At 40.7% G+C, this 18,658-nt stretch overlaps 1 protein-coding gene across 1 annotated transcript; it reads left to right on the top strand.

Moving 5' to 3' along the window:
* Positions 1-1,390: 1,390 nt before the first annotated feature.
* Positions 1,391-5,575, top strand: LOC309451524 (cryptic protein-like; the record flags this gene model as incomplete). The annotated part of the gene is made up of 6 exons (XM_082075231.1): positions 1,391-1,503; positions 2,002-2,051; positions 2,155-2,328; positions 3,214-3,328; positions 3,434-3,543; positions 5,451-5,575. 6 exons carry the CDS (start codon positions 1,391-1,393, stop codon positions 5,573-5,575), a joined length of 687 nt encoding a protein of 228 aa, XP_081931357.1.
* Positions 5,576-18,658: the final 13,083 nt, after the last annotated feature.

The raw sequence follows: 18,658 nt of genomic DNA, 5'->3' as shown, positions 1-18,658 counted from the left end.
ATCTTAATTTAGTAATAAACATAAAACACACCATGAAACAAGTTACCATGAAGCTAAAGGAATTAGCCTACATCTACAAGAAACAGTTGAGCTTAGATCAATTGGAGTCCACAGTTGTACCAGCACTGGGAATGCCGTATCCACTAAGACTGATGCAGCCCAGCACTCCCTGCAAGCATTCCCTGCAGAAACAGACATTTCACATCTCCAGCCATGCGCTTCTATCCTCTCGTTGGAGATCAGTGTCCCCACAGGAGACATGTAAGAGCATGTGCTCAGAACAACCTCCATCTGCTTCAGTGCCAAGCAGGTTGACTTAATTCGGACAGCTGTCTTTGTAAATTAAGCCAGCATTTATATCTAACTGGAGACCTGACCAATATGTCTGATGTGATCATATATTTAGCCAAGGTGCAATTTGTAATAGCTTGATTTGCACTGGTGTACTGAAAGCACCACCCCTCTTACCCAAAACAAAGCTATGTTGCTGCAGTTTCCTGTTACCACTTAGGTAAAGGCCATGTGGACTCCAGGGTACAGGTAGAGCCATTCGAGAAAAGACTGCCCAGAGCTGCTTTTTTACCACTGTCCAGCTGCAGGTCCTTTTGCGGATGCTGCTGAGACAAAGTAAAGTTGTGTGAGTGGTCCTAGCTCATTTCATTGCACACGGTAAGTTAAATTCAGGTATCTGCTGATATTGCATGGACTCAGACTAGGAATACTCACTAATGGGTTTAATTTAACTGATAGTAAAAAAGTTTCAAAAGGCATTTCAAGAATTTATTAAGAGCTCTTGTGAGACAACTAACCTCTGTGAAGAACTTTACACTGCTTTCTGTAGTACTTTTGGTAGAAATCTCTAATGGAGGCTCTGAAGAATATCTGTGCTGCAAAGCAGTACAATTTCATAAAGTAGAGCCCCCTGTGGAAAACCTGATAGAGACAAGGCATACAGGTAGAGTTGAGCTTTTTAACCTTTGTTATAGATCTGCTGCAGTTTCTTATATACCCATTGTAGTTCTGCAGAATAGTTTTTTTCTCCTCCATGCAGTCTGTGGTGGTACAAGGTGTTTTATGTTAAGAAATAAACTGGAGTTGAGATCTTCCCGGCTTGGGCTATTTTGTGGTCATGGGCCCTTAAGTGTCCCCCCAGCAGTGGGTGCCCACTCCTTGCTCCACCCTTCAGCAGCGCATGTAAATCGGGGGCAGGCCAGGGAGTCCCATCCTAAGGATGATCCCTGCCTGACAGGACCCCAGTGAGGGCTCAGCAAGCCGTGCAACGGGGAACTGTGTGTTTTCGGCGTTGTTACAAGCTGGACAGAAGCAGAAAAGTTTCATCCGTCCCCCTTTCTCCTCCTCCTGTTGCTGTGTGTGGTGTGAGGAGCGCCGCATGCAACAGCCTTCAGTGAGGGGCTCTGCACCTCTGCCTTCTGCTCAAGCTTTCCTGGACGATCTTACGGGTATTTCGGGCTGCAGGAAAATGTGCTGGGGAAATCATGTTAGGTAAGGCTGCCTGAGCTGCCAGGGACCTTCTCTAGCCAAGGATTTATCCTTTTAACAGTGCTTCTTTTGGAAGATAATAAGGCCAGGAAACTGAAAGGAACAAATGTACCTGGAACTGCGGGTGAAGGTTAATGTTTTCTTGTCTTTGCTGCTTTTTAAACTGCTGGCAACAACCTACTTGTGGTAAAGAAATGTACAGAAAAAGATGCTTTTGACGGGTTGTCAACCAGCAAATGCATAGAATCCATGGCTTTCTGGAAGCAAGCCTAGTCTGTCTGTCCCTGTTCTCAGCCCGCCCAACCCCACCCCTCCAATTTTCAAGCCTAATTTGAGATTTTTGATGTGTTAATTCGAATTACTGCTGGCATAAAATATTTATAGTTTATATTATCAATGGTTGATAAAGCTTTGAAAAAGCTCCTTCGCCGCCACACAGTCTCCAGTTTGGTATTTGTGTCTTATTGTCACAAATTTATTTCAGATCTTTGTCTCTTGTAGAATTCTTTTCACTGTGATTCTGGTCTGGCAGGCTGTTCATTTAGGAAAAGGTAAGGAAAATTTCTTTTTCCCCCGCCACCCGTGTTTCTCTTGTACATTTAGGTTGTGCATCACTTCATTACAAGCTACCCTTCCATATTTTCACTTGTCAAGGCCGTGAAAAAGAACAGGAAGAAGATGTGAAAAGTCTCAATACCACAGCACAAAAGCAGCAGCTCAAGAACGAAGGGACTATTATAAATGTTCTCAGTGACATGAATCAGAGTTACGAAAGCAGAAAGCATCAGAATTCCAGGGCATTGGTACCTTTCACTGGAATTACAGAGAGTAAGTAACATTATTTATCTAAACAATGCCATTGAATTGCTTTTTAAAATACTGTATCACAGTAATGCTTTCAGTATTGTCCTGGAAGATTCTAGCTCGCTGATTTTCTGTGGCTGCTAATTTAAATTATTCCTGTGGCCACTTAGGAAATGGTGATAAAAGATTTGAGGTAGAACCGGGGATCTCTAATGTCAAAAAGTGGTAACAGAAAACAGGGAAGGATACTAGGAATTAAGAAGGAGTTGGTCCCTTGGATTTACAAAAGCGTTTGTAAAATTGCATTCATTTTCCTAAAATTCACTATATTTCGTGACCAAAAATTATTTACTTTAAAAAAAGGGGGGGTGTCAGATTTGTCTTTCCTCCCACATATATACATTTTTAGGTAGGTACTCATTTCCAGGAGTCTGAGGAAGGCCTGAGGGAGTGTTCTGCTCCCCTCTCAAAACTAAGTAATTCCTCCCAGTAACAAAGCCTCCTTTCTTACCAAATAAGCAACACTTCCCGGTAACCATGTCCTATTTCTTAGTGTGACTGAAACCTGCCTCCATTAAAGTTAAATAGTGTGACTGAAACCTGCCTTCATTAAAGTGAAATATTTCACTTTAATATGTGCTGTTGCTGCTGCTGAGGGGCTTGCCAGGCGCTGCTTCTTGACCATCCTGTAATCCCTAGTAGTCTGCTTCTAATCCTTAACTAAACAAACTGGGCTTAACTGAACAAACACTCCTAACAGGCAGATAATTTTATTGTCTCTAAAGACAATAAAACTAGATATCCTTAAGATCCTTTGGCAACTGGAAAGACCTGAGAGAACAAGTGAGAAAAAGGGGAGGATCGGAGCCCCCCAGGATGCCTGGTAACCTTTGTAATATTGTCTTGCAGGTAAAAAACTAAACAGGCAGTGCTGCCAAAATGGAGGGACCTGTATCCTAGGGGCTTTCTGTGCCTGCCTAAAGCATTTCACTGGCAGATACTGTGAATATGATGAACGGCAAAGGTAAAAATACAGACCAAAACCAGAGAGAGCGACTTAGATGCTCTGGTTGGTTATTTTGTGTGGTGGGATCAGGGATGTACCAAATGTCTCCCTTGTCCTTGACAGCAACTGCGGCAGTATTGCCCACGGCGCTTGGGTGCTCAAGGGCTGTTGGCTGTGTCGGTGCGGCTATGGTACTCTGAACTGCCTCTCAGAAATAATGCATGATAACTGTGGTAAGAAATGGCATTAAATCAACCGTTTTTATCTTGTGGGTGACAGAATCGTATTCTGCAAAGGTGGGGTACTCAGAGAACACTGTATGTGTTCTGTTTAGACTTGTGCAGTGGCCTGCTCTGCTTCAGAGAATGCAATAGCAAGACAGTAAATAATACTGTTGTTGTTTGTATAGTACATAATATAAAATACTTCGAGATCTTAATAATCCTGTGCAGTAGGAAACTTTCCCCCATTTTAACTGAAAATTATAGGGATTAAAAGTTAGTTTGTTCTGCAAAACCTGCATGTGTATATGACTTTCCGCTTAACCAATTGGTACAACTAAACTACATCCAAGCATATAAAAATCTTTCTTAGATGAGGATAGAGAAAAACGAGTACAATAAGCTGGTGTGGTAGAAGTAGAAACCAGTATTACACTAGAGAAACAGGTACTGAAAACTTGCCTGTTCTTGCATAAACTACTTCACACATAAATGGCAGAAAACTAGTCTGAACCTTGTTTTAAGATCTGCATATTAATCTTCAAAATATTCTTGTACAGATTTCTAAGACTGAGCACACTCTACAAAAAATGTATAGCCATAGTCCTGGTCAGCGTAATATATTAGCACGCAGTTTACTCAAAACCACTGTATTACCTTAAGTCTTAATACTTCAGCCTCTGAAATTCTCTGTATAAAGGTGTGAGTATTTTTGAAAACAGTGTATCAGCTGGCATAAAAACTTGAAAGATCACTTTTCAGGTACTTTTTTTCCATGGAGAACTGGCTACTGAGATCCACACTATTTTCAATACTCTGAGATGACTAATAAGAGTTTAGTATTATTTTGTCTCGTTGCAACAGTAGTGCAAAATATTCTTTCCTTTCTCTATCCATGATGTCTCAATCCCACCCTGTGCTGTAATATACTTTCCTTCACTTGTGGCAGCATCATTATTTAGCAAGGTAAGAAAACAACAGACCTAAATAGCTTCAAGATTCGTTTTTACCCCTAGGAAACACCAACCTTTTATGACCAGATTCTTATCTGAGTAGAGTGCACTGAAGCTGTGACTCCTGAGTTATACCACCAATTCAGAAGTAAATACAAATTTCAAAACTTGAACCTTTTGAGTCCCAAGGATATGCTGTACTGTGTGACTAAGCCCACGGGTCCAAAGAAGTGAAATGCAAAAGAAAGGTGACATTCCTACCTTTGCAACCACAGACAAAAAATAACCCAGCCAACCACAGCTACTTTTACCTTGAAGTCTTCTGTGTTGACTAATTATGTGTGGCACCCAACTTGCTCGTTAAACTCTTCAGAAGAGTTAAGTGCTCAAGATCCTTTGAATCAGCCCTATTGTTTCCCATTACAGGAGCAAAAGACCTAGCAGGCCTTGCCATGCTCAGTAAAAGCAGTCTACTGCTTACTACACTTGAGGTCATCTTAACGAAGGCAATAAAGCTGACAGTGGAGAATTATCTGCTCACTCTCTGAGCAGGGACACAGTGGCTTTCACATGCATGAGGGGTATGGCTTTCTGCTTGTGTTAGTAAATGAAGGCCCTTCTTGTTAAAGGGAGGTTTAAAAGGCTACTTGCAGATTGGAGTGCATACCTCTTGTGAAGTTCTTGCTCTTGCTTTTGCTTGGTATTTACTTTTGATTATTCTGAGATTAATGCCTGCAAGAGCTGATAAGTGCTATCAGTTGCTCCTCAAACGATCATTGATGGGACATCTATTCACATCCCTCCCTGAGAATAGCCTCTTTGATTGACTTTAACAGCTGCTACCTTTAACTTAAGTACCTGTAAGATGTCAGAGGACTTTCAAAGTATTTTGAAAATCCTTATGTTTTAAAATGTACATATTTTATTCATTAACCATTTATTTTCTTGATCTTTTTTTTTTTTTAGAACTGAAATCAGAAAAGGAGGAAATTACCAGACTATATTCTAACGGGCTAAGATTACAGCAAACAGTGTTTGCACTCACTTGCCTGCTCACCATCCTCCTGGAACTCTGCTGCTGGCAGTTGTGAAAATGGACAAAGGGAAACATCTCAGGGTTGATGTCACACAACTTTTTCTTCTGTGAGCTACAGAAGACATTTCTACCTACATGTTGGAGGCAGATTAAGATGTATTAGTTAATACTTAAATACTTGGATTATTATAAATTTATATTATGAATGAGAAGTATTTATTATTATATTATTATTTTATTAGTATTATCAATGTCTGATTCTAACAACTCTTTAGTTCTAAAATACTGTTCTTCCAGTGGAAGAAAAAACCCTCAATGTTCTATGCCTCAGTTACTGTAAATTATAGTAATTTTCTTTGTACACAATACAGCTAATTTAACAAATAAAGCTGGTTTCATTTCTGAAGAGCTTTTATGTTTGGCTTTATTTAAACTTGAAAATTCTTATCTACCATTTGTCATTGTATTGTATCCTGTAACAAAACAGTGAGAAAAGGGCTGAAATCTGGAGAGATAAGGAGGGGTTGAAGGATAGGTATATTTCAAACTCCAATATACAGAAGAACTCTAGAAGTTACATAATCTTTCAGTTTTTAGTATTATTTATAATAGGTAAATTGTATGTATGCATAATCTTAAGCAGGAACCGTGTTTCTTAAGAACACATAGCTGATACTTACTTGTCTTTAGGGGGTTTATTTCACACCCTAGAAATACGAGCTTCTCAGTTTTAAAAGGACAGAAAAGAGCAAGCTTTCTAAATTTTTTCTATAGGAAAGCTGTCTTGATTCATATACCATTTAAGTATGAGTATTTCTAGGCTGTAAAATAAAAAAGTTTGGAATGTGTAACTGCATTTGTAATGCAAGTTTGTAAAACACCAGAAACATGTTTGTTTTTAAAAAAATGCCAAGGGTAGCTACCACATAGAAACAATCAGATTCATAATTTGGTTGGCTTAAAATACATTATTGATGTATAAAATCTTTAATGACTCTTTAAAGTTCAACATATTCTTCAAATTTATTTTGTAAATCTCTTTGGTGCTATGAACCAAGACAACAATCCACTTATTAAGCAGAGCAGGACCCATCACTAACAAATAATATAATGTTGTGGCTGCTTTTGAGTCTATGACTATTCAGTAACAGACCTTTATAGGAAGTCATTGTGTAAAAAACATTTTAATGTTGAAGACTGCAAAGGATTCAGACTATTCCTTTCCACACCCTTGACTTGAGTGGAAAGAGTAAGGTTTCTCACTCATCACATAAGATACACTAGATCAGAAATGGTCATTTTCTCATTGTTTTCCACAAACTTGTTGGCACCCATGAGCCTGTGTTTCCACAGACATTGAAAAGACAGGTACCAGCTGGAGGAAAATAGTCGTGCCTTTATTTATCAGATGTTGAAATTACAGCAGTGCCATTGTGAAAACATCTTGGCTTGCTGTAAAGCATACCTGAGAAGTCTGTAGGCAATGCAGCTTGTTATGAGCTTCAAATAGTCTTTTTGAAGGAAAACAGCAAGATATGTGGAAAGTACATGGTACAGTAAAGATATATTTGAAGTAATACTTATCTTTTATCCCTACAGAAAACATAGAGTCATAAAAGTTTGCCATTAACAAAAGGAAAAAGTGGTCTAATACAGGTTTTATAACAGAAGAGCTATTTCTGTTGCAATCACATCCACAGCAGATTTAATCAGGAAAAGCTGATCTGGAATAACTCCTTAATGTAGATGAGCATATGTGCCTGCAAGAGTCACCCTGATGCAGCTATACATTACTGGAGCGGTATGGCTTGAAGAATTAGAGCAATTAAAAAATCTAACAAAGCAACATTTCCTGCTGTACCAAAACATCATTCCAAGGCATCCAATTAGAAGCAGCAAGGTACAGTTTCACAGCATTGCATGGGGAAATTAGCGTGGTGATTCTAATTAATGTCATTGTAAATCACTACTCGCTCTGAAAGCTGGAATTTTAAAATTTTCTCCTTGTTTACCTGGAATAAGTGATAAAAGGTTTTTGTTTGTTTGTTTTTTAAGGTAAAAATTCATTTTCTTTCTCTATCCTATGCCATTGCATTCTATGTTGCTGGAAAATCTGAAAAAGATTGCTTCAGAGCTTTTTTACATCTTCCTTACTATGTCGAATTATATCTTCAGTGATGTTTAATGGTGAAAAAGGTTAGTCTGGTCTTTGTGTCAGAGCTCTGGAAGTTGCCATGAGCAGGCAGAACAGAGCACAGAGCCTGTTGTCCTTGCATACTTCTGCAGCAGAGGCAGCTGCAGGAGCTGAGTTTGAGGAGAAACAGGTATCTCCTTAAGTTAAAGTAAAAAAGAAGAAGGGGGGAAAAAAAAAAGAAAAAGCATTCAGAAGCTGTCCCATACATAGTCTCACTTGCAAATAAAAATATAACTAAGAAGGAAGAAAAGAGAAAGCACTGAGGAACAAAGGAAAGCACACTCACAATCTTTGCTTAGGTTAAATCTGTCTCCACTTTTATCTGTCTCCAGCTGTTTGCACGAACAGATAAAAGAAAGCATTATTTTCCTCCCCTGCTACCATGTAGGCCTGGCCAACCTTCTAACACTGCAATTACAGGCACTTTGGTAAGGTTTGTTTATAGCAAACAGTGATGCTTGCTTTCCAACCTCATGCTAAGTCTTTACAGGCCATTCTGTCAAACATGGCACATCCCAGCAAAATAGTCATCTGTTGCCACAGGTTCATACATGTGCCCTCTGTCTATGTAGCCACATTCAGGCAGGAGGAAGACCCTCAAAGAGAAATATTTATCAAATGCTTCACAGGCCCCAGAGCCATTAGACGTTTCGCCCCTCACAGTTGACTCCAAAACTAAAACAAATGGTGCAGCCTGCGACTCCACAGCTTCATCCCTGCAGTTGCTTGGGACTCCACCACTCCTCCGGACATACTGCTGATAAGGACCCCAGACCAAGGGAGCAGCATGGTGGTGGGGACTGCCTCCTCTGCAGCCAAGAGCCCCCAGACCTCTAGCTCAGCAGCCTGGCACAGGTCCACATAGGGATGCTGCCATCTGCCCTTAACACGCTACCTGTTCAAAGGAAGCGATTCCTTTTGCATAAAGGCTTCCTAAGTGCACCAAGCTTTCTTCATGCAAACCTGAAAATCTAACTTGTAGGCACCAGATGCTGAGAAAGTGTCACTCACTCGGCTCTTTGAGTATCTGATGGTTATCTCTCAAGGTGATTTTATTCCTAGCAAGGAGAGATGAATTTCTGTTGTCCCTGAGAAGTGTTAACGGTGCTCATAGGTGCCAATAGCCCTCCCTCACCTATAACTGTGAAAAAGACCTTTTTTTCCAGCCAGTCAAAACAGAATCAGAAGTAATTTCCCACACTTTTTTTTTTTTTTTTTAATTGGCATATTTAAAATTGCTGAGATCTACCCCTACACATTTTGTTATTCATCTTCCATTGACTCTAACAGCCTGTCAGCTAGGCTATATATCTGTATCATTACACCTACCAGTTTCATGTGCCTGAGCAAATACATAGCGACTTTACATTTTGGCTTCCATTTATTGGAAGGCAGACTGGCTTATGTACTGAGCAGCCCTGTGAACTGCAAGTATGTCTTGTGGAGGCCTTTCTAGTCACCCTGCAATCATGCCTTTAATTCACTTCCTGTTTCACCTTTTTACAGCACGGTTGTGTATGAGCGTGGGAGACTTAACAACAACTGACCAGCTTTATATTTGTGCTCTGCAAAACTACCCAAGCATCATAAGTACTCCTTGTGATTACAAAGCACATTCTTGGTCAGAAAAGACATTAAAACATGCAATTTCTTCCACATTTGGCTGTTTGACCTTGCCCTTGGCTGATGCTACTGTGAGGGTGACTTCTTGTTAAGGGTGTGAAGCTGCCGTATGCCACTGGAATAAAACCAGATGCTTTATGCATGTTTGGCCTAGCATTTGTCTTCAGGTACATGCTGGCACAGCAATAGTTTTCATTAGCAGCTGTCTTCATTTGCTGCAGCCCAGCCACATCCTTACAAAACTGCAATTTATAAATCAACCTGTGAGGCTTCTGTTCAGTTATTATTTGTATGATAACATCGGGATGAAATTCTGAGAATGTACCACCAGGACAGAAGCACTGGTAAAGGCTCAAAAGCAAACAGCCAGAAAGGCACTGGCATTAAAGTCACACTAGTTAGACAACACACGTCGTCCTGGGTCAGCCTCCAGGCAGCTGGCCCCATGGACTTAAAAGATCTCTTTTTCTGCCACCTGAGATACTTTTCTGAGCTTCCCATGTTGTGTGGGGCATACCTGGTCACCTTTCACTAGGCACAGAGGCTTATGGCAGGAATAGATACACAACATATGCAGCCCCCAATAACAAGACCAGTTCTAGGAGGATTGTGGGAGACATTTTCACCCCATCCATACAGTATTCTGTCATCAAACAGCATGATAGTGCTGAACATTAACTGCCTTTATAGACATGGTGCATAATGTCCTGCATCTCTTACCAGAAGCATGTCTTTTGCCCATTCTCTTTAATATGATACTTGTATCTGCCTACTAAGCAGAAAGTTTTATGTGACTTGTCCTACCTATCAAGCATTTCAAAAGGTTTTCTTTAAGAAGAAATCTTATATATAGACCAATGAAACAAACAGTTCTGTCTCCTGTACCCACAGAAATAGTCTAGTCAAATTCTAAAAAGTTTTCTGGGCAAAGCTGTTATTCCTGTTTTCATATTGTCAGATAATGTCTTTTTAAAATGTATGGAAAGAAGTACTATAAAAAATTAATTACATATTAAAAAGTGGTACAATGCTGCAAGACAATCTTTGCAAGACCATCTTTAAACAGAACAAGCAGAGAGTCAGAATCAAAATGAATGTGCCAAAGATCCTTCCCACCTGACTTTGTGCATGAAATCTTCTGAAGACTATTTCTTGGACCCAAGAGTTTAAAAAAAGAAGGAATGTTAACAGACTTATCAGGTTCAATGCTTTACATGTCAGCCTGGTTCTTTCAGTCACAGCTTTATGTTCCCTCACCTCAAAACTGTACAATGCAGCACTAGTAACAAAGCTGTTTCTTGTACAAGGAGGAAATCCCAGCTAGAAAACAAAGTGGCAGTAAACATTGTATTTAGCTTTGAAAAGAGATTATGAAAGCCATGTGATGCTGAAAATTAACTGAGCTCCATTTTCCTGTCTGCTATGCTGGTGTTGGTTTTCTAAATATAGTCAAGAGTATTTATGATAGATATTGGCAACACAGTTGTAAATTTCCTATGGCTTTTAACATAATTCTTTAGAGGAAACAAGAAACATAGGATTAAGTCTTCTCCTAGGTGTCTCTCCCACTGTTTTTCACAGAAGCTATTCCCCAGCTCTGTCTGTGTGGACACACGAGTAGCAACTTAGTGGGAAAAAAAACGTGCAGAAATGCTGTGCAGTACATCATCTCCAGCAGTGTGATAACATGCAACAAAAGCCAATTCAGTACATTCCTATGTTGAGTTCTCCTTTTATCTGAGCACATCCTCTCAGTGATATGCCTGTCATGAGTGATGTTAAATGAAAAAAAACCTCCAAACGTTCCACAGTAAGACATCAATGCTAAAATATACGTAGGCCAACCTCCAGTCCAACAGCTCCAACAAGGAATCATCTATGCAGGTAAAACTAAGTAGCAAATGTGAATTCCATGTGCAAAGTATTTGTCCAAAGCTGTAACTTTCTCAAGTAGTTTGAGCTGATAATAAGACCACAAGGACATGTGTCTAGTCTTCCTTTTGCACTGGTACCAGGCACAGCCATGCTGTCAGCCAGGTCCACTCATCCACCCAAAATTTTCTTTCCTGATTTTATTGGCCTAGTTTCCATCAAGACTATCTTTACTGACACAAGAACATGACAGAGACACGCAGCAAAGGTGAAGGGGACTCCACAGTTAGAGAAGCCCAAACTGGTTACATAATCATTGCTTTAATGCTAATAGCTTTGTTAGTTAGAAAGATTGTAGGTCCTATTTTCAGAAGAAGACAGCAACCTGGAATCCAGAGAACAATGGAAAGAACTAAATGTCAATGGACAGAGAATCTGCTAATGAATTCCCCTTGCAATGTATGAGTAGTACCAGTAGAGACAGGAGAAAAATATAATTTCATATTTGGCAGTAATGACGCCACTAATGGAGTGTTACATGCAATTTTGTCATTTGTAGAATTTCCAGGAGAAAAAAAGATATAGGCATCACACTGCAATGAAAAGTGTAGCAAGCTCGGGCCATTATGAAGGCAAGAATATCCCATAACTTGATCCCCCACAGGATCATATAGGAAGATATTCAGTCCCATTACTTTGTTGAAATGACAGTGCCACTTTCACTGTTTTACACAGAGGTGCCCCAATGCATCCAATGTACCTTTCACCAGGAGAAAAATATGCCATTCATAACCAGTGTTAAAAATTCAGGTTCATCCAGTATTTGCAGAGAGGCTGCGTATGAAAAGTCTATTAAGCCAATGAACTGGCACCGTTGCAAGCACATTGGTGTGTGCACGTACATGCCCAAGTGAATAAAGGCAGTTCTGAAGTAGGCTTTGATGCCTCAATCACTGAAGGTGCTACAAGTGAAGAAAGAGAAAGCCCAAATAAATGGAGCAAAGAAGATGAGACATTATTAGCAATCTGTGCACTGATTCATTGCAAACAATAACATTAAAAGCCATGAACATGAATTGCAAGCACCATCATGTTAAAACATGGCTATATTATTAGAAGAGTGCCTACAAACCCTGATCAAGATTGAGATTTTGCTGTGCTAGGCACTGTACAAGTGCATAGGAAGAACGAACAGCCCTCAGCAACTGACAAAAACTGATGGATTGTTTTCTAACAGTTAATAAAGTATCTGTCTGGCTTCATACTCCAAGGCAAAACCCTCAGTGTGCACACTCCTACTTCAGTCATGTTTTTATCAGCCCTGTTGGTTTTGCTGTGTATTTTCCATCTTCTCTGTGCTGCCTCTAGATCACACCACCAGCTCAGGCGCCACTCACCAGGAGATGGCATCATTAGAAGTTAATAACACTGACTCTTAACTTAGCAGTCAGATACAAGTGTGAGACCGAATGTAGCACTAATGAATGACTTCCTGAGCCTCACACTGCTGATAAAACCTAACATACCTGAAGCAAACCACAGAAAGTATTCAAATGCAAGCTGTCAGGTTTTTAAATGTAGTTTTCAAAAGATGAAGCTGCTACTATCTGCTACTTTAGCTGCAAACCATATCTCTCCCTGTATGAATTAAGGCTGAGCATACTGTCAGAGCTTAGAAAAGGCTGTTATTTCATTTACAGTAAAATCAATGAGAGACAGGTTTTCCTACGTAATTAAGAGAAAGAAAATCTTAGGTTGGTTAAAAGGGCACACAATTATACAAAGGTTATCACACAACTAAAGTTATGGGCAACATTTTTTTTTTTTTCAAGTGGTTTTCAGGTCTCCATTCCACTTGTGTTAAATCAAACTTGCAGCGAGCAAGTAAGCTTGATCCAACCTACTGCAGGGATGAGGAGCGATTCTTGTATCACTGCGTGAAGATTCACAGAAAGTGAAATAATTACCTTTAATCTTACTGTTCTATCAAAGAGACCAAGAAACCCACTTGCTGGGTTAAGTGTGTCTGAAAGACAAATTATACCAGTTCTGTGTGCATGGATTCTGAAACGCTGAATACTAATTTTAAAGGAGTTTTATCTGATAGTCAGATGAAAAGAAGTAACAAGGACTTGTTACTTTTCAAGAGTATATGCTTTGCCTGGCTGCTGGCAATTAAAGTTTGTCAGTGTGCCAAGATATACATATAAAATAGGCTTGAAAATATTTGTTTTCAAAAATCACTATTTCATATAAATATTCAGATCTTTGAACATTTCATAGAGTAGAGGTAGAAAATAGACTATTGTGTTTTGATAATATCATTTGGGGACACCATAAATAAGTACATGGTGATAGGTTAATTAGAACATTTCACAGAACTCAGCCTTGTAGTTCGATGCTAAAGAAGAAAATGTGTCAGTGCGTGAAATAACATTCCCAGGAGATAAATTAGTTATCTGCTGCATTTATTGTTTTTCCTTAGCACTCTCATGCACTGACCTTGATATTCTGCATATGTGATTATCTTATTTACAATAAAAATATTTCTTAAATAATTCAAAATATATTGAAACAAGCATTGTGGTATATGCTGCCTGGTCTCCTTTACTGCAACATTCTGCTCCTCAATACTAATGAGAACTGCTGCTAGGCAAACTAAAGCATTGCTCTAACCTTAGAAAAAGCTATGGATAGGGAGCTCTGCCCGTAATAGCATTTTCAGGAACTAAAACTAAAAAGAGACTGGTACTTTAATTATGTCAGTGTACCCCAAATCACAGAAACATTAAGGTCAGAAAAATCTGTATGATGCTTTGGGCACTGAACTGCCTTCTCTTAAAGAACCGGGGAAAAGTCTATCCTAGATGCCCATTTTCCAGCTTCATACAAAATCCTTCCAGGTACAGACAGACTAACACCACATCTGCGCCACCATTAAATATAAGGCAGTGGAAAAACACAGGCAAGTATCTCTTCCTCCAAGAGTCTCCATGTATTGATATGATACTATCTCACTGCCTATTCATTCCCTGCCAAAATCTACCTGCAAGTCAATACACATTCTGCAGATTCTGCCATTCTGCTGCCAAATAGCATCTCATTCTCACTTTCAAAATACAAGTGTTTTCTGCCCAAAAGGTTTCTAGCTGGCACATGGAGCAGACAAGCATTCAGGGATCTGTGGAGGACCATCTCCCACAGACCCCACCCTCTACTACAACTTCAGTTTGAACTCAAAAGATCTGAGATCTGTTGCCTACCCTTTCTGTAAAGAAAAGACACCAAGAAGAGCCAAGGGAGCTGAGTTTCAGGTACAGCCTGAATATAAGGTGGGCAAAGATCAGCTGTAATTGCTGGTTGATCAAACAGGAAATTTGAATAACTTTCCTTTTAAGGGCAGGTATAAGGAATAATCTAGGAAAGAAGAAATGCAGGAGCAGTAACATACTTCAAAGACTGATAAATGCTACTCTCCATCCTCAATCTCACCAACAGAAACATAACATAAAAGGGAGGGATATTTCAGCTATCACTGCTTGTTGCAACAGATGATTTTACAGAGAGTGAGCAGGATTTCATTTTGGTTGAAGTGTCTGTGCTTCTCCCTAGACTGGTTTGCAGAGCATTTCTTAGGTGCCCTTTCTATTCTCCACCAGCACTTGTGATTCGGGTAGGAATAAAACCCTGAAATCTATGATTAGTAATGTTTTTTAACTATTTTCTGCAGTTGCCTAGTTAAAAAAAAAAAAAGCCCAAATTTCTCCAACATAACTAGTTGTACAGCAAACACAAGCCTGGAAATCCATTCCAGAAGATGGGTTTGGAAAGGAGAAGCTAGATTCCCATAGTACATTATGAACTAACTCCTGGAGTGTCCCTTCCTGTTGGTTAGTGAAGTTCAAGAACACTGAGATACATGCAAAGCACATGGGAATACAACATGGGGACAGATGTGAAATCACAGTGTATAGGGCATGTGTGACTTCAAGAAGGAGTCATTAACATGATTGTTAGATTTGGACATTTCATATAACCTTACATGTTTTGTCTTGGTCTGTGCCATCACCTAGTGCAGCTATTTAGAGGAACAGCTCAAGGACCCAGCCTCACACAGCTGTTAGTAGATAACTCCAGCACTAGCTACTGGGGAAACCATGACAGAAAAGAAGGAAGTGGTCATGTAAGAGCAGTCCCTTGCCAGGAACATAAGAGCTCACTAGCGTGGAGGGAAGGTCTCTCCAACAAAATTCCCCCAAAAGGCTCAATGTCCTTGAAAATAAATTATCAACTCCCTTAAAGTCTTCAAAAACTCATTTTAGAAATAGTGTCAGGACCAATGGAAGACACCTACAAAGACTGAACATCAACAAGATCTATTTTTGTGATGAGGATCACATATGTCTCTCAACTGCCTACACAAGATCAAGAATATGAAGTCAAATGGGGGAGTTACAAGGGATTCAGGCTGCATTCTCAGTGCTGGCAGCCTTCTTGCCAGGATCAGAGGACCCATCAGTACTGATTTCATGGGGCTTACATGATATTGAAGGAGGTTACTATTTCAGGTCCATCTCTTTTATAGTGACATTGCTTCACATAGTTACCTTAACATAGGCACGAAGAGGGAGTTTTTGCACTCTTTGCATCAACTGTCTCCTTTGTCCATGTGGCTTTTCATTTTCAGAGGTGCTAAGCACTCATGACTCATCGAAGTGTGTTCTGGCTGACAACCCTAAAGCCCCAAGAATATCTACATGACTTGTGGTACACTTTGAAAAAAGAGCAGATGCTCAGACCAAAATGACAGGACAACCCAGCTGAGGACTTCTCAGAGATTTCCACACTTTCAGGTCTTCACCCTGCTTCTCTGAAGCACTCAAATTAATGTACTTCCACTAGGAACTTCCACAGTCAGCCTGTGCCCTCATTCATGAGTAATCTCCCTGACAAGAAAGTGAGAGACTGATTCATCCCTGAGATCTTCTTGAAAGCCAAAATGTATGATATTTAATGTATTCAAAGCCAGAAGACAACCAATACATCATACAGTCCGCCATGGCCAGGTTCTGTTGTCACATTACAATAGGTAGCTTCCCAGAAGAGATTGGTAGATGGTATGTATTTATGTATGGTATGTATTGGTAGATTTGTATGTATTTATACAACAAAATGGCCATAAACTCTGAGCACTTAGTCTATAGAAAGGACTGGAAAGATGGTGGGGGAAAAAATTTCTTTGACCATGAAGCAGAGCAGGAAATACCTTCTTTGCTGGGTGGTGACATCCAGTGGGTACTCTGTTCTCCTGATCAGAAGTGACGATGACAGGAACATTGACAAGAATAGTCTTCCCTTCAAGACAAATAATTTCTAAACACAGATGAAAAGCAAAAAGTAAATGACCTCTTATTGTTTATATATCTTGTTTCAGGCATAAATAATCTTTCTGTATTTGGAACTTTTCAATTATGCTGGTTCATTTAATGAAATTAATTTTCTTGCAAACCTAGCAGAAGAAGGTTGTCCAAATCTTCTATTGTCAGACAGAATCATAGAGTAGTTTGGTTTCGAAGGGACCTTCAAAGGTCAGCCAGTCCAAGCCAAACGCAATGAGCAGGGACATTTTCAACCAAATGTGGTTGCTCAGAGCCCTGTCCAGCCTGGCCTTGAATGTTTCCAGGAATGGGGAACCTACCACCTCTCTGGGCAAGCTGTTTTAGTATTTCACCCACCCCACTGTGAAAAATTTCTTCCTTATATCTACTTTAAATTTACCTTCTTTTAGTTTTAAATTATTATCCCTTGTCCTATCACAACAGGCCCTAATAAAAAGTCTGTCCTCATCCTTCTTATAAGCCCCTTTTAAGTATTGAGAGGCTGCAAGAAGGTCTCCTGGAGTCTTCTCCAGGTTGAACAACCCCAACTCACTCAACCTTTCCTCACAGGAGAGGTGTTTCATCCCTCTGATCATTTTTGTGGTCCTCCTCTGGCCCTTCTCCAGCAGGTCCATGTCCTTCCTGTACTGAGGGCTCCAGAGCTGGACACAAGACTTCAGGTGGTGTCTCAACAGAGTGGAGCAGAGGGACAGAATCACCTCTCTCAACCTGCTGGTCATGCTCCTTTTGATGCAGCCCAAGATATGATTTCCCTTCTGGGCAGCAAGTGCACATTGCCAGGAGGTTCCTCCAGTGCATCGATGATAACTTCCTGATGCAAATCGTGGATGAGCTAACTAGGGGAGGAGCACTGCTGGATCTCATCCTCACTAACAAGGGTCTGGTTGAAGTGTTAAAGGTTGAGGGCTGCCTTGGCTGCAGAGACCATGAGATGGTGGAGTTCAGGATCTCACGTGGCAGGAACAGAATACCAAGCAGAATTGCAACCCTGGACTTCACTAGGGCCAACTTTGGCCTTTTCAAGCAATTGCTTGGGAAAATCCCACGGGAAAGGGTACTTGAAGGTAAAGGGGCCCAAGATAGTTGGTTAGCTGTCAGGAACTGCTTCTTTCAAGCTGAAGATCAGAGCATCCTGACATGAGAAAGTCAAGGAAGGGACCCAGGAGACCTGCTTGATTAAACAGGGAACTGCTGGGCAAACTCAAGTGGAAGAGGAGAGTTTACAGATCGTGGAAGGAGGGGCTGGCCACTTGGGAAGAATATAAGCAGTGAATGTGGTCTATCTTGATTTCAGTAAAGCATTTGACACAGTATCCCACAGCATCCTCGCTGCTAAATTGAGGAAGTGTGGACTGCATGATCAGGTAGTGAGGTGGAGAGTGAACTGACTGAAGGAAAGAAGCCAGAGAGCTGTGGTCAATGGGGCAGAGTCTAGTTGGAGGCCTGTATCTAGTGGAGTGCCTCAAGGGTCAGTACTGGGACCAGTATTGTTGCATATATTCATCAACAACTTGGATGAGGGAATAGAGTGCACTGTCAGCAAGTTTGCTGATGACACCAAGCTGGGAGGAGTGGCTGACACGCCAGAAGGCTGTGCTGCCATCCAGTGAGACCTGGACAGGCTGGAGAGTTGGGGGGGAAAAATTTAATTAAATATAATGAGGGCAAGTGTAGAGTCTTGCATCTGGGCAGGTTCCAGTATAAATTGGGGAACGACCTGTTAGTGAGCAGTGTAGAGGAAAGAGACGTGGGGGTCCTGGTGGACAACAGGATGACCATGAGCCAGCACTGTGCCCTTGTGGCCAGGAAGGCCAATGGCATCTTCGGGTGTATTAGAAGGGGGGTGGTTAGTAGGTCGAGAGAGCTTCTCCTTCCCCTCTACTCTGCCCTGATGAGAACACATCTGGAATAGTGTCCAGTTCTGGGCCCCTCAGTTCAAGAAGGACAGGGAACTGCTGGAGAGAGTCCAGCGCAGGGCAACAAAGCTGATTAAGGGAGTGGAGCATTTCCCTTATGACATAAGGCTGAGGGAGCTGGGTCTCTTTAGCTT

This window comes from Streptopelia decaocto (genome assembly GCF_964273445.1).
Source record: "Streptopelia decaocto genome assembly, chromosome: Z".
Lineage (NCBI taxonomy): Eukaryota > Metazoa > Chordata > Aves > Columbiformes > Columbidae > Streptopelia > Streptopelia decaocto.
Note: the sequence above shows the minus strand (reverse complement) of the source record. Positions and strands in the feature narration are given on the sequence as shown.